The sequence below is a fragment of the Letharia columbiana genome (genome assembly GCF_014066305.1).
Source record: "Letharia columbiana isolate WasteWater2 chromosome Unknown Sc0000008_s0, whole genome shotgun sequence".
NCBI lineage: Eukaryota > Fungi > Ascomycota > Lecanoromycetes > Lecanorales > Parmeliaceae > Letharia > Letharia columbiana.
Genome location: NW_023501044.1, coordinates 214,723 through 231,461, shown reverse-complemented (window position 1 = coordinate 231,461; position 16,739 = coordinate 214,723). Strand labels below are relative to the sequence as shown.

At 34.9% G+C, this 16,739-nt stretch overlaps 2 protein-coding genes across 2 annotated transcripts; one reads left to right on the top strand and one right to left on the bottom strand.

The window, feature by feature from the left end:
• Window positions 1-7: 7 nt before the first annotated feature.
• Window positions 8-730, bottom strand: HO173_003403 (uncharacterized protein; the record flags this gene model as incomplete). Its single annotated transcript, XM_037305330.1, has 1 exon — window positions 8-730. The coding sequence occupies one exon, from the start codon at window positions 728-730 to the stop codon at window positions 8-10; it is 723 nt and encodes a 240-aa protein (XP_037167738.1).
• Window positions 731-2,545: 1,815 nt separating this feature from the next.
• HO173_003402 (uncharacterized protein) lies at window positions 2,546-2,797 on the top strand (the record flags this gene model as incomplete). The annotated part of the gene is made up of 1 exon (XM_037305329.1): window positions 2,546-2,797. One exon carries the CDS (start codon window positions 2,546-2,548, stop codon window positions 2,795-2,797), a length of 252 nt encoding a protein of 83 aa, XP_037167737.1.
• Window positions 2,798-16,739: the final 13,942 nt, after the last annotated feature.

Below are 16,739 nucleotides of genomic sequence, written 5' to 3'. Positions count from 1 at the left end.
GATAGGTTCATGGTACGTAGAGGAAAATGCACTGCAGGACGATGAAGACGCCAAAGGCATAGACGCCGATGCAGACAACGCTGACGATCCAATGAATGTGGCCGTTTGCGGTCCCACCGAAGAGGAACAGGCCAGTTGGGAGAAGGAAGGAGCCGTACAAAGCCGACAAAAGGCGTTGTTCCGGAGGGCCAAAGCCATTGGCTTTGATATTGGGTTCGAGTATGAAATAAAAGTAGCTAAAATAAGTGATGATGGCTAGGGCAGTGGCAACAGCGATGGATAAGAATGCCAAACCCATCTGTCCGAAATTCAAGTGATAGAGACCAATATAAACCAATGGGAACACTTCGAAGAAGGAGTAGTAGATTCCGTAGACCAAAGAGGTACATACTGCCGCAAACATGATAGCTGGATCTTGAATGAGAATCTGCATCGGTTTCCATACAGCATCATTGGCAACTTCTCTGACTGTTAACTTTGATTGGACAACCTCGCTCTGACTTCTCAGCCGTGGATTCCCAGTGAGATTTCGAAGCCTTCGGGCCCGGCGTGGTAGGATGTTCGGCGTCGACGTCTGCGGCAAGCAGAAGAAAAGGAGCAGGAATACCGGGCCCGAGACCCAAAGGATCTCCCACAAAGACCATCGCCAATTCTCCGGCGGAACACTGAAACCAGACACAAGCGGTCCGAGGGCAGGGCCAGATGTGGCAGCGGCAGCCCAGAAGGTCATCAGATACGGAAGTTTGAGTAGCGAGTACTAGTACATGTCACCCATGCTCGCGCCTCCGGTTGCGAGACACGGGCTTCCAAAATAGCTTGAAGAAATCTGAGGACTAGAAGACCCAGAAAATTGTTGACGAGGGCGGTTGGTACTAGTACGCGTAGGATGACGAAGATGGCGGAGGTTACGAGATACGGCGGGTTGCGGCCAATGGTGGGCTACACGTAAATCCGTCAATCTTGGTCCCATACAAGTGGTACTATAGAACTGGATAAATACAATCTCGCTCATAGGAGACCACAAAAGAGGTCCTATGCCGTAGCCAAGAATGTATAGTGCGAGCCCTAGAGATGCTGCTGTGGGACCGACCCCAAAGGCTCCCATTACTCCTGGTTTGGATGGTGTATAGATTGAGGATGCGAGATAGACTGCAAATGTATAGAAGCTACAAGCAAGTCAGTACAGGGGCTGGCTCTTGGCAGGTGAGAATTTGAAGGCATACCATATCTGCATAGCGACAAATGCTTTCTTCTTGCTCGACCAATTCTGCGGATTAGCAGGATCGTCTGATGAGTACCAGTCGACAAAAACAGCTCCATCTTTTGATACTGACGGTACAATAGTATGCTTTTCCCCAGTCAAATGGGAGTTGTGGAACGCTCCTTCTAAGTCTAAACGGTCTTCCGCCTCTATTTCCTCACCAGTCCCAAGAGGTGGTGGATTCGCACCTCGTGAAGATTGTCCGTCTCCGCGAGGGGCCGCAAAGCTGCCCGAGGCAGAATATCCAGGTGGCAACTCGAAACCTGTGCGCCCTTCGGGTACTGGAGTACTTTGTTGCCTGTTAAAAATCGGACAGCTTGCCCGAAAATCGTTTCGCGAAACAGTTCGCTCATGTTGAGGTCTGTATGTCAAGCTGAGAAGATCAGAGAATAGAATGGGTGTGTTGTGAGGAGAAGGTAATGGAATGTGTATTACTCGAGGCTACAGCCCGGAGTAATATAAGAGATAGCCTCCAGGTTTGTAGATATGCATATGACACCGAGTGGGGAGAGTGCAAGGTAAGCAGCAACGTCGAAGCCGCGAGATACTGATTTTTACAGACAGAAAGCAAAGTCTAAACGGTGGAGAAAGGGTTCGAGAGGGAATATTTTAGACTCCGACTAAGCTTGAAAGGAGAAAAGGCAAATTGCTTTACTTTCGAGAGTCGATTTTGCGTCAGCATCACCTTGATAAAGGAATTCAAATTCAAAGGAAAAACCGATTTTGAAGAGAATGGAAGAAGGAACGTTAAATGGATGAGTATTTTGCTATCAAAGCAAGAAAGGGAGGCGCATATCGAATCCTTTTGAGACGGAGTTCCTGCGGAGACTTGTACACAATAGGGCTAGACTCCGCCAGGAATGGATTACACATCATGGACAAACAACAGAAGAGGACAACTGGAAGAGATCACATACGTTCCAAACATCTGGTCTTAGATTCACCTACGCCCGTATCTTATTCATGTCGATGATACTGGCGCCGCCCTCCCATCGCAGATCTTGTGTCACTTGCGCCACTGCGAAACGGCGTTGTGATCTGCGATTGCCGCAATGCTCTCGGTGCTTGACCAGGGCCACTGACTGCTCGTATTCCAATGAACCACTGTCCTCACCCTCGCTGACGACGCCAATGAACCCGCCAGCCACACAATTATCTGGGGCTCACAGTGGGGATAGCAGGGCCTACCTTGTCACCAACGTCAGAAGCTATCCGGCCATGTTCGTGTTTTAAGGCAGGACACCGTTCATTCATTCACGCTTGTGTCATGGTGCCTTGCCGAAGATGATGCAAAACGCTTTCGCCATTTGTGCGCTTAATTTGACGATGACCGACACCGACAAGCTCGCTGTGTTCCACATTATGGAAGCAAAAGTGGCAGAGCTGATTCACAAGAGTAACGAAGCAACGTGGCCAATCGCAGAGAATTTGGCAGGCGTTCAAGCTTTGATACTGGTACATATCATCCAGCTCTTTGACGGGGACATACGGCAAAGGGCTCTTGCTGAGCAGAATGAGGTCATTCTTGTGGACTGACCAGCTTCACATGCGAACGAAGATTGAGCTGGTCGCGTCCAATTCGCCCGTCTGGCCATCATGGATCTTCGCTGAGAGTCTCCGCCGCACCATTCTTATGTCGCACCTATTCCGAGGGCTTTATTCGTGTCTCAAGCTGGGCTTTTGTAATAACGTTGTGTCTTTGACACCGTTGTTATTCACTGCACGAGCATCGCAATGGGACAATCCAGTGGGAAACACATTGAAGTGCGTCGACCAATCTCAGTCACCACCGGTGGTGTCGTACTATGATTTCGTGCTGATGTCAGACAAGAGGCGGCCTGTCCAAGCCGAAGCATTCGAGCGGCTCCTCCTGGTCGCGTGTAAGGGAGAAGAATGCATTGACATCTTGGAACCTGATATGCTCTTCCAAGAAGTGAACAGATAGCCTGTACGTAATTCAAACCAACAAGCCGCTGGTTTACCAAGGTTTCGTAGCAGTACTTACGAATAGAATTGTTGCCGTCGCGTCCAGCATTCAACTTTGGGTAAGGAACTTTGAGAATATGTCTAAGCTTTGTCGGATGAGCAGACGAGCAGATCATTCAAGGACGCTTGTGGTGAGCGCTGGATCTCATGAACCTCGTAGTTGATCCTCTAGAGTTAGACGTCGAATGACGGAACGGCGGACCACAAGATTTGATTGATTGATTACATCATACTACCCTGAAGTCTTGCCCTAGTGGCCGACTATGCGAGTTACGTAATCTATCTGATCCTTTCGGCCAATCATATGATCTCAAATAAATGAGGCTATACAAGTCACCGTCATGGTTCTGCGTCTTAAGTACTTGATCCTTGAGAAGGGGTACACCCTATATCGCTAAGGCCCTCTCGTCTTAATTGTATTCTTCTTTTTAACCGCTCACTCTAGTAAATCCTTATTATTAATTCTTATTAAGAACTTAATATTACTTAATAAGTCTAATACTTCTTATAAAGTCCGCCGCTATAGAGGCGTAGTATAATTTTATTAGTATATCCTTATAAGTAATAACTCTCTCTTTTATCTTTCTTCTTTCTTTAATCTACTATATTCCTCGCTTCTTACTAAATAACCTATATATTAGAGAATAAATCCGTATATCGAATAATGATATTAGTGGTATTATATGAATAAAATATTAACTATAAAGATTACTAAGTAATATATATATCGAAGTTATTAAAGTACTAAGTCGTTAAGAAGCTAGCTCGAATAAAGCCTAGCGTAAGTCTAAAGAAGAAATGTCGATTAAAATTATAATATTAAAATTAAACTTTCGTATAACGCTTATACTATATTATTAAGCTATAGAAAGTAGATATATATATTTAAAGTACTTAATAAGACTAGTATCTCTTTAATTAACTTTAGAAAACGCTTATACTTCTATAACTATATCGAATAAAATTAGCTAGCCTTAATGAAATTATAATAACTACGATTTTAAGAAGCACGTATTTATACTAAAGTTATTAATAAATATTATATTAAAAATAATAGATAAAGACTAGAAATTACTAATAAATAAAGTAGCTACTATCTTTAGAGCGGCGATAGTATTTATAAAAAGAATAAATAATAAATTTAAAATCTAAATAGTCTTAGACGAAGTATATAAACTAATTATTAACTTAAATAATCGAGATAGCAATATAAAGAAAAAGATTATATATATTAAATATTAGATAATTAGTTTAGAAAGTAATATATCGACGACTAGCTATATTAGCGTACTAAATTAATTCTTAATATTCTCTTTTATTATTAAAGAAATTTCTATTATATTATTAATAATATCGAAATAAAATTAAGTATTATATAATAAGCTAAACGAGATTATTATAAAGCTATAAGACGAGATAATAAGTAAAGTATTAAAGAAGAAGATATCGAGCGAGATAATTACGATGATTAATAGATATATAAAAAATATAAATATTATAAGAAAATCTATTAGAACGATTAGAAGGCTAGCGAGTAGCGATATATATATTATAACTATAAATAAGAAGAAGGCGAATAAACTAAGAAAAAGTAAGAATTAAACTTTAAAGATAAGTAATAGTATAAGAGTAATTATTAAAATATATAGTCTTCTACTTTATAAAGTAAGAATTAATATATTCGATATTAAAGATATAACTATAATAATTAAAAGGGTTTAGAATAAAAATATTAATACGCTAAGTCTCGATATAGTATAACTAGACTAATTTAACGCGAATAAAAAGAGTTATAATAAGAGTTTATTAATTATTAAATTAGTATCTTTAGAGAAAGAAAATAGAGTACTAGAAGAAGGCTTAGTTATCGATTTAAAACTATATAGCTATTACGTCTATAATAAGTAATATAAATTAAAATAATACTTCGTATATTAAAAATACGATTATCTATCGACTATATACTCTAAAAAGAATTACTTAATATACGAGAAATGCTTAGAAGAATATTATTATAAAGATTACACGGCTAATACTCGTAAATATTCGATTTATAAGAGATTATATAAGGCTTAGAATAAGATATATATAGTAAAGAAGAGAGAGATAGCGAGAATAAGAATGGTGAGATAATAGACTTCTTTACGATTTATAATAACGAAGAAGATATCGACTAGCTATTAAATAAGCGATTAATTAAGTAATTACTTTTAGAATATATTTAATTATAAGCGAAACGAGGAATTTTTTTTAAGGCTAGTATTTATACGCGGTGAGTTAATAGATAAAGATAGAATAATTAATAGAAGAGAAATTAGAGCGCCGAACCTCGAAAGAATTATTATATCGAATCTTTAGTCGAGTAGAAGAAGATATACTTTCACATTATTAATAAAAGTCTTATTTAGAAATAAATCGCTTTTTAAAGTAGTAGATAAAGTTAAATAATATAAAAATAATATAGTAATAAGGAAAATTAATAATCTCGAGGATAATAAATAGTCTCTAAGTTAAAAGAGTAGTAATAAGAGAATTACAGTCTTTATTAATAGAAATAAAAAGAGATATATTTAATTTATCGATAATTAAGAAAAAGAGAATACTTAGAAAGAAGATATAGACTCTATAAATTAAACGAAGCGAGTAAGTAATATTAATAATAATATTAAGAAATAATAGTATATCTTAGTTAGTTATTAATACTATAATATAATATAAAAAAATCTAAAATAATTATAATAGAACTCTTCGATAATAAAAAGATTTATAATATCGATATAGTAGTAATTTAGAAACTCTAGAGAAATACTAATATAAATATATTATATTATTCTCTAAAGAATAGATTTAACTTAATCTACTCCTATTATAATAATATATAAATATACTTTTATATTAATAAGAGAATATTATTAAAGTAATAATATCTATTATATTATTTATCGAACCTCTATACTCTTAATATTAAGTTTAAAAATAATAGAATTATATATATATATAATATTTATAACCTTAACGATTAATAAATAAACGAACTTAACGAATTATATAAGATACTTATAAAGTCTAAGAATAACGAATAAATTATATTAAGCGATTTTAATCTATATTATATAATATAAAGAAAATCGAATACTTATATCGATAAGAGAGCGAAAGAACTAATACTTATAGCGAAAGAATTTATTATAAAATAAGTATTACTAATAGAAACGATAATATATAAAGAAAACTATTAAATAATAATAGATTTACTATTCGCTACTTTAGTATTAATAATAAATATTATTAACTATAATATCGAAAACGACTTTAAAAGCGAATTTAATTATCTTTTAATTCTTATAAAGCTTAAGCTAGTTATAATAGAGTTAATATTAATAATACGCTAAAACTTTAATAAACTAAATATCGAGGTTTTAAGAGAGATACTCGTTTAAGTTATAGTATCGAAAGAGTATTTAGCTAATCTTTTAAGAAATAATAAAAATCTTATTAATAACGATATCGATTATTAAGTAATAGCTATTATTAACTCTATTTAAGCGATTATAAAAAAGTCTACTTCGATTATTAAATTATTATTATAATCTAAATTAAGATTTATATTAGAATATAAAAAAGTATAAAAATATTATAAATTACTAAAAAGAAGTTAAAGAATAACGCTCTCGAAGAAAGTATAAGATAAATATAAAGTTATTAAGAACTTTAAAAATAATCTAATTAAGAGAATTATTAGAAAGGCGTTTAGAGAGTTTATAGTAAAGACGTATAAGTCGTTATAAATAATATAAAAAAAGATTAAGTAGATTAGAAAATAACTTATAATATAGATATATTTTTCTTCGCTATTTAATAAAGATAAATAAGAATATAATAAACTAGATTCGAAGGTAGATCTTCTTATAAAAACGTTCTTTCTATTATTAATATAGATAAAGTTAAATAATATTAGCGTCGATATAATATATCTATAAGTTTATCTAATAAAAATAATTATTATAAATAAGATAAGAAAGGCTATAACGCAGATATCGTTAAAGAGAGTATTAAGAAAAGACGCGATCTCTAATCTAATTCTTAAGAAGATTCTAAAGTTATTACTTTTTTATCTATATAGAATATTTAATATATATATAACGAACGACTACTATCTAGAGCACTTTAGAATATTAATAATAATTATTCTTTCGAAGTTAAATAAGAATTACTCGATTTCTAAAGAATATTAATTAATAGCTCTACTTAACATTATAGAAAAGATAATAAAGTTTATTCTTACTAGAAGAATAGCGTATCTTACGAAGATATATGGACTTCTATTAATCATATATATAGAAGATCATAGATTACGATTATGTGAATACGATATCTACTATCTTCTAGAAAGAATATATTAGATCTAGAACTCTAATAAAGTAGCCACGATGTTATTACTAGATATCTCAAATATATATAATAAAGTCTCTTATCCTCGACTACTTTATAATCTCTAAAAGTAAAAAATCGATATAAGAGTAGTTAATTAAGTAGAATCGTTCTTATCTAATAGAATAATAGTATTAAAAATAAGCGAATACTCTATATTAAAGACTCTTATAGTAATTAAAATTCCTTAAGAATTATCGCTATCGCTTATACTTTATCTCTTCTATAACTTAGATCTTATTAATAAATATAATAATCGCGTTAATTTAGAAATAGTAGTTATCGACTTCGTAGACGATATAGACCTTCTAATAATAAGAGACTTTATCGAGAAAAACTATAATATACTTCGTAAAATCTATAACGAAGTTTATATAAAGTGAGTGTTATAATATAAATCGAAGTTTAATTTTAATAAATATTAATTATTATATTTTAGTAGAAAATAGAGATTTAGTTTAAACTATCTTCTATAATTTAATAAGAGATAATATATTAAGATAAGACGCTTTATTCGCTATCTAGAAGTCGAAATTAACTTTAAACTTTTATAGAGTTATTATAATAAGAAGATTTAATCTAAAGCTATTAAAAGTATTAATATATTAATAAGAATTATTAAATCGATATAGAATAGTAATTATAAGAGTATAAGATAGCTCTATTAGATGATAATTATCTTATAAATAATATATTACTATTTAATATAATATTAGCTCGAAAATATTACTAGCTATAATAAAATTTATCTCTTATTACTATAAAGAATTTAATCTTAGATAAAAAAAAAGATAATTAAGATATTTAAGATTATATTTATTTTAGTACTTAATATAAAAGTATATCTTCTATTAATTAAATAATAGCTAGATAAAATTATCTTAAAAGCTATTTTATAAATCGCTATTAGTCTAATATATAGCGAGATTATTAAGTTATATTTTAAGCGATAAAAATTTAAAAGAAAATCTAAGAAGAATAGAAAACTAAGTTTATTAAAGCGATATATTAATAGATTTAAAGAATAATATAACGATATTAATAAGATTAAGAAATTATACTCTTTTAACGCCGCTCTTAATTAAGAGTCTTTTAAAATAATAATTTATAAGATTAAGAAAGTCGCTAAAGAACTAATTAAAAGATCGATTAATAAAAGATATATAATAATATATATAGACGATAGTAAGATTAATAAAAAGATAAGAGTATTAACTATATCGTTAGATATTAATTTTACTTTTTAATATCTATTTAAGCTTAAGCGATTAATATATAATATATTTAATAAAGTTATATAATATTCTTTAAGCTCTAACTATAATAGTTATATATTAAATAAAATTATAACTTAATAGAGTTATAGTAAATATAAATAATTAAATATTAATTTAAACTATTAAAGACTTAGATAAATATTTAAAATAGATCTATATAATATAGATAATATAGATTATTAATTCGCTAAGATATCTCGAAATAGTAATAGAATTATACTAGATCTTAATATATATTAATATTAATAATAATAAATAAATAGATAGAGAGGCGAAGAAGGCTATTAGCTAGCGAGAGCGAGTAATTTATAATAAAAGAGTAAAGGTAAATATTAACGAAATAGCTTAATTATTAATTATATAGATAAGAATAATATCGATAATTAAGATAGCTATTAGAGACTACGCGATAAAATAATAAACTATTAAATAGATTAATAAGAAGTAAGATAATATTCTTAGAAGAATCTAATTAATATCGTCGAAATAAATATAACTTTTATATTCGAGAGTTAAGCGCGTTAAGACGTCGCTAATAATATAAATAAAAACTAAGAAAATAGATCTTAAGGTCTTTCTTTATAATCGATAGATATCGAATATAGAGAATAAAGAATATAAGTGTAAAGCGAAGTAGATGACTCGATATATTCTTTACGAATATAGGCTATTTAGTAAGAAGCGAGGAATATAATAAGCTAAAGAAAGAAGAAAGGTGAAAGAGAGGGTTATTACTTATAAGGATATGCTAATAAAATTACGCTACGCCTCTATAACGACGAACTTTATAAGAAGTATTAGACTTATTAAATAATATTAAGCCCTTAATAAGAATTAATAATAAGGATTTACTAGGGTAAGCGGTTAAAAAGAAGAATATAGTTAAGACGGGAGGGCCTTAGCGATATAGAGTATACCCCTTTTTAAGAATTAAGGATAGTAAGATGTAGAATCATGACGGTAACTTATATAGCCTCATTTATTTGAGACTATATGATTGGCCGAAAGGATCAGATAGATTACGTAACTCGCATAGTCGGCTACTAGGGTAAGACTTCAGGGTAGTATGATGTAATCAATCAATCAATCAATCAAACCATGACATTACCCCCCCTCAAATGGCTATGTCCCTATGGTCCAAATCATGGCGACGGCGAGGTGGCAACAGCGAGACGATCGTCATGATCCATGGTGCACTGGCCTTTATGGCCTGAAGCATATTTGCTACCCCCTGAAACAACAACTTTGAACTTTTTCTCGCAGACACTCTCAGTGTCCGACCGTGGCATTGAGCCAAATCTCATGTAGCAGGCCTGCGGACGCAGGCAATAGGGGGTATCAATGTGGGGCAATAGCCCGGGAAGGTGCTTGAAGTAATGGTGTGGGGTGCTGAGTGGTGGTGTGGTGGATTCGTGGTTTTGGCGCATTGCCGAAAAAAAGCGAAAAATCGAAATCGAATGAGGCCAATTCGTTCAAAAACGCAAAGTCCGATGATTTGCCGAATCGAAACTGATTTGAATGCGCTAGCCGCATGCGGCTAGGCGGAACGGTTGTTCATCCACATCGGAATCCAGAGGCTCTGCTGGAGTGACCGTTTCTTCTTTGATAGTCAAGGCCTGAATTTTGGCCTGCAATTCCGTGTTCGTAGCAGTGAGAGTCTTTGCATTGGAACGATGAAGGTCCCGTGACTCTCGAAGTCGTGTTACGGTTGTGTTGAGATTCTGAATAGTAGTGTTGAGGCCACGAATCTGGGCCTGGTAATGCTAAATCGTCAATGACGATTCAGGACGGGTTTCTTCTTGATCCGAGTCCATAACGGATCAGGTGGAGATCTCTCCACTGATGCAGGCAGGTAACAGGTAAGGCAAGCGAGAGATAGTCGAAATATCTCCCCGCAGAGGCAGGGTAGGCAGGCAGGGAATCTCTCCACTGATGCAGGCAGGTAACAGGTAAGGCAAGCGAGAGATAGTCGAAATATCTCCCCGCAGAGGCAGGGTAGGCAGGCAGGCAGGGAATCGTTCGAATATCTCCTCCACAACAAGGCAATTGAGTAGTCGATATTCGAGAGATCCCCGCAGAGGCAAGCGAGAGATAGTCGAAATATCTCCCCGCAGAGGCAGGGTAGGCAGGCAGGCAGGGAATCGTCCGAATATCTCCTCCACAACAAGGCAATTGAGTAGTCGATATTCGAGAGATCCCCGCAGAGGCAGGGCAGGCAGGCAGGCAGGCAGGTAGGCAGGCAGGGAATCGTCCGGATATCTCCTCCACAACAAGGCGATTGAGTAGTCGATATTCGAGAGATCCCCGCAGAGGCAGGGCAGGCAGGCAGGCAGGCAGGTAGGGAATCGTCCGGATATCTCCTCCACAACAAGGCGATTGAGTAGTCGATATTCGAGAGATCTCCGCAGGGCAGGGCAGGCAGGCAGGCAGGCAGGTAGGGAATCGTCCGGATATCTCCTCCACAACAAGGCGATTGAGTAGTCGATATTCGAGAGATCTCCGCAGGGCAGGGCAGGCAGGCAGGCAGGCAGGTAGGGAATCGTCCGGATATCTCCTCCACAACAAGGCGATTGAGTAGTCGATATTCGAGAGATCTCCGCAGGGCAGGGCAGGTAGGCAGGCAGGAGCAGGCAGGCAACAATAGCTTAGCTCACGGCTATGTTGGATAGTTAATATTATGTCAGGGAATGAACCGTGTATCGAATAATGATATTAGTGGTGTCATATGAATGGAATATTAACTATGAAGGTTGCTAAGTAACATGTGTGCCGAAGTCATCAGAGTGCCAAGCCGCCAAGGAGCTAGCCCGAATGGAGCCTAGCGCAAGTCTGGAGAAGGAATGCCGGTTGAAACCATGATACTATATTTGTAAAGAATATATCGAGCCGTCTACTTCGCTTTATACTCGTATTCTTTATTCTCTATATTTGATATCTATTAATTATAAAGAAAGGCCTTAAGATCTATTTTCTCGATTTTTATTTGCGTTATTAGCGACGTCTTAGCGCGCTTAACTCTCGAATATAGAAGTTATATTTATTTCGACGGTGTTAATTAGATTCTTTTAAGAATACCGCCTCGCTTCTTATTAGCCTATTTGATAGTTTATTATTTTATCGCGTAATTTCTAATAGCTATCTTAATTGTTGATATTTGTTAGCAACTCAGCTAAAAAAGCTGGTTCCGGGGGGTGTCTGCGCTTGACTGTCAGACACCCCTATTTGGACTTAAATACCTGCCCGCAGAGGCCCCGTAGGGCCCCCGTCCGGGGTTTACTCCCCCGAAGACTTCTAAATGCCCGCCATTGCGGGACTTGAAATTGCCACTGGGGTTTCTGCCCACGGGGCTACCAAGTGAAAGGCCTTTGGCCCGCCTTCGCACCGGTATAATGTGGGAATGGGGCTGTATTCCGGGCCTGTAGCCCCGCCTTAGCGCACACAAATCAAATTCAGGCCTGTTTTGGCCAGCCTCGGGGTTTCTTTCCCGGGCGTCTGCTTTTGGGCTTTTTGCCCTGGGGCGTTCTGCCCGAAATGTCCTCAATGGAATGGGGCGTCCTGCCCGAAAATCTCATTTGTATAGGGCGTCCTGCCCGAAAGTATTCGGCTTCGGGGCCCGCCTTCGCCGTGACTATTACCCGAGCGACCCTCTGAAAAAATCTAATTTCTGATTTTTGATGGGGGATCCAAGCGTCCTCGAACCCCCGACCCTCTGTTTTTCAATGACTAAGCGTGTCACCCCCGGCAATGGCTAGTGTCGCTCCGGGGTGACTAGCCAGATTCTTTAGACTGTCACCGACCCGGAAACAAAGCGCAGACACTATTGTTAGCAACTCAGCTAAAAAAGCTGGTTCCGGGGGTGTCTACGCTTGACAGTCAGACACCCCTATTTGGACTTAAATACCTGCCCGCAGAGGCCCCGTAGGGCCCCCGTGAGGAACGGTTTCTAACAATATTATTCTTATCTATATAATTAATAATTAAGCTATTTCGTTAATATTTATCTCTACTCTTTTATTATAAACTACTCACTCTCGCTAATTAATAATCTTCTTTATCTTTCTATTCATCTATTTATTACTATTAATATCGATATATATCGAGATCTAATATAATTCTATTACTATCTCGAGATATCTTAGCGAATTAATAATCTATACTATTTATATTATATAGATCTATCTTAAATACTTACTTAAGTCTTCGATAATTTAAATTAATATTTAATTATTTATATTTACTATAACTCTATTAAATTATAATTTTATTTAATATATAGCTATTATAGTTAGAGCTTAAAGAATATTATATAACTTTATTAAATATATTATATATTAATCGCTTAAATTTAAATAAATATTAAAAGTAAAATTAATATCTAATAATATAGTTAAAGCTCTTATCTTTTTATTAATCTCGCTATTATCTATATATATTATTATATAACTCTTATTAATTAATCTTTTAACTAATTCTTTAGCGACTTTTTAATCTTATAAATTATTATTTTAAGAGACTCTTAATTAAAGACGACGCTAAAAGAACGTAGTTTCTTAATCTTATTAATATCGCTATATTATTCTTTAAATCTATTAATATATCGCTTTAGTAAACTTAGTTTTCTATTCTTTTTAAGTTTTCTTTTAAATTTCTATCGCTCAAATTATAGCTTAATAATCTCGCTATATATTAAATTAGTAATAATTTATAAGATAACTTTTAAAATAATCTTATCTAGCTATTATTTAATTAATAGAAAATATACTTTTATATTAAGTATTAGAATAAATATAATCTTAAATATTTTAATTATCTTTCTCTCTATTTAAGATTAAATTCTTTATAATAATAAGAGATAAATTTTATTATAATTAATAATATTTTTAAGCTAATATTATATTAAGTAGTAGTATATTATTTATAAAATAATTATCGTCTAATAAAGCTATCTTATACTCTTATAATTATTATTTTATATCGATTTAATAATTTTTACTAGTATATTAATACTTTTAATAGCTTTAAATTAAATCTTTTTATTATAATAGCTCTATAGAAGTTTAAAGTTAATTTTAACTTCTAGATAGTAAATAAAGCGTCTTATCTTAATATATTATCTCTTATTAAATTATAGAGAATAATTTAAACTAAATTTTTATTTTCTACTAAGATATAGTAGTTAATATTTATTAGAATTAAACTTTAATTTATATTATAACGCCTACTTTATATAAACTTTATCGTAGATTTTATAAAGAGTATTATAGTTTTTCTCGATAGAGTCTCTTATTATTAGAAGGTTTATATCGTCTATAAAGTTAATAACTATTATTTCTAAGTCGACGTAATTATTATATTTATCGATAAGATTTAAATTATAAAAGAGATAAAGTATAGACGATAGCGATGATTTTTAAAGAATTTCGATTATTATAAAAGTCTTTAATATAGAGTATTTACTTATTTTTAGTATTATTATTCTATTAAATAAGAATAATTCTATTTAATTAACTACTCTTATATTAATTTTTCGCTTTCGAAGATTATAGAGTAGTTGAGAATAAGAGACTTTATTATATATATCTAAAACGTCTAATAATAATATTATAGTTACTTTATTAGAGTTTTAGACTTAATATATTCTTTCTATTACGAGCGTATCCTTAATATATTACTTAGCCCTATGGCTAGCGGGCCTTGGCGGAGGTATCCCCTACTATATTATATCTCCTTCCCACATACATAGTTCGATAGCCTTATTATTCTAGTTCTACCTCACCCATATTAATATCGTATCTATGCTGGTCCTAACATTATAATAAGGCTCCTTCGTATACCCGGCGAAGAGAAACTTAAACGGATACACTCGAGGATAGTAGAGTCACTAAACAGCTATCAAATATTTCACTTTCTGCTCGGAGCAAGCGACCGAGTCTAATAAAGAAAACGCTGGGTATTTCTATTATATAGAAGCCCTATCACATATATAAATCACAAACCACCTATATCATTCGAAAGAACCTATATTAAATAACCTACACCATCAACGGTAACCTAATCCATCAAAAAACGACTCCCCTACATCGAATACAAGAAATCCTTCTCCGCTCCGCATCGATCTCTCCGCTCCGTTCTTACCTACATTCAACACATCATGAATTCTTTAAATCCCCCTACATCGAATACAAATCACAAACGAACTCCAGAGATCTCTCCGCTCCATCTTTACCTACATTCAATACATCAACAAACAAACACCCCCACACTCACAGTGAGCCTGCTACAATGGCAGCAAACGTACGACCTCTTCACTGAGCATGTCGACAACACACACAGTGAGCCTGCTACAAGGGCAGCAAACGTACGACCTCTTCACTGAGCATGTCGGCAACACACATAGTGAGCCTGCTACCAAATGGCATTCACCACATTCAATTCTTTCCCTACCTCTCTACCAAACCTACGAATCGACAAGCGCGGCTGAGTTGAGACAAAGGATGGAATGGAGGATGGATTTTTGATGGCAAGAGCATGGGAGACACAGGGCAAATCTACAGTGAAGCTCCCAGGCCAGGCTGCCAACAGGTGTTGGAGAATGACACATGCATGCGTTGGATTTTCTTCAGTTCTACCGATGGACTTGATGGCAAGAGCATGGGAGACACAGGGCAAATCTACAGTGAAGCTCCCAGGCCAGGCTGCCAGTAGGTGTTGAAGGCGAAAAAAGTGGAGGACTATGGCAAGCAGACTGGGCAAGGAGAAGAATTCGGAGAATCTTGCTGGCACGCAGAAGATATGACCAATATCTCCAGGATCTCTGAAGGACATGGCAGGCATGGCAGGCATGGCAGGCATGGAACAGTCAAGACCAGCATGCGATCCGGCAAAACCTCGGACATGGTGTTTTTGAACGAATTGAAACCATCCGATGTTTGACTGCTACACCTTGGCAAATCCTCTCCGGTCGAGGTCTGCAGGGACTATGGATGTTTGGAGATATAAGGCAAGCAATGGGCCTGCATCTCCGGTCTACCAGCCATGGGGGCCATGGCTATTTGAGAGGGGGGGGTAGTGTTACGAGCGTACCCTTGACACACCACTCAGCCCTATGGCTAGCGGGCCTTGGCGGAGGCATCCCCTACTATATCATGCCTCCTTCCCACATACATAGTTCGGTAGCCTTATTATCCTAGTTCTACCTCACCCATACTGGTATCGCACCTATGCTAGTCCTGACACTTTCTAGAAGATAGTAAATATCGTATTTATATAATTATAATCTACGGCCTCTCATATATATAGTCGATAGAAATTTATATATTTCTATAAGATATACTATTTTTCTAATAATAATCTACGTCGCGGTGAAATATCCGCCCTTTCCTACTTTCAGGCCAAGCGCGGCCCTTTTGGGTTTAGTGTCGCCTCTTTAGGCAAGGTGCCCGGCATTACCTCACCCGCCGCTTTCTCTAAGATATAAAGATCTATAGCGCTCGCTATTTTCTCACTTCCTTTATCTTTCTTCCACATCTCTCTATCGTTTATTTACTTCTTCTCGTATTATAAGGTCCTACGTCAATTTCTTTAGCTGCCTAGCTGGCTTTTATCGATTATCGCCAATCGTTATACTTTAATCTTTATATAAGACGTTTTACTAACCTTTCCCTTTAAGGCCACTTTGCTATACCTCTCTTACCCTCGCTATCTTCTAGTTTACTTACTTTCGAAGCTAGCTATAAAAGCGAACTATCTTATTCGCTATTTCATATCTTATCGCCCGCGCTGTA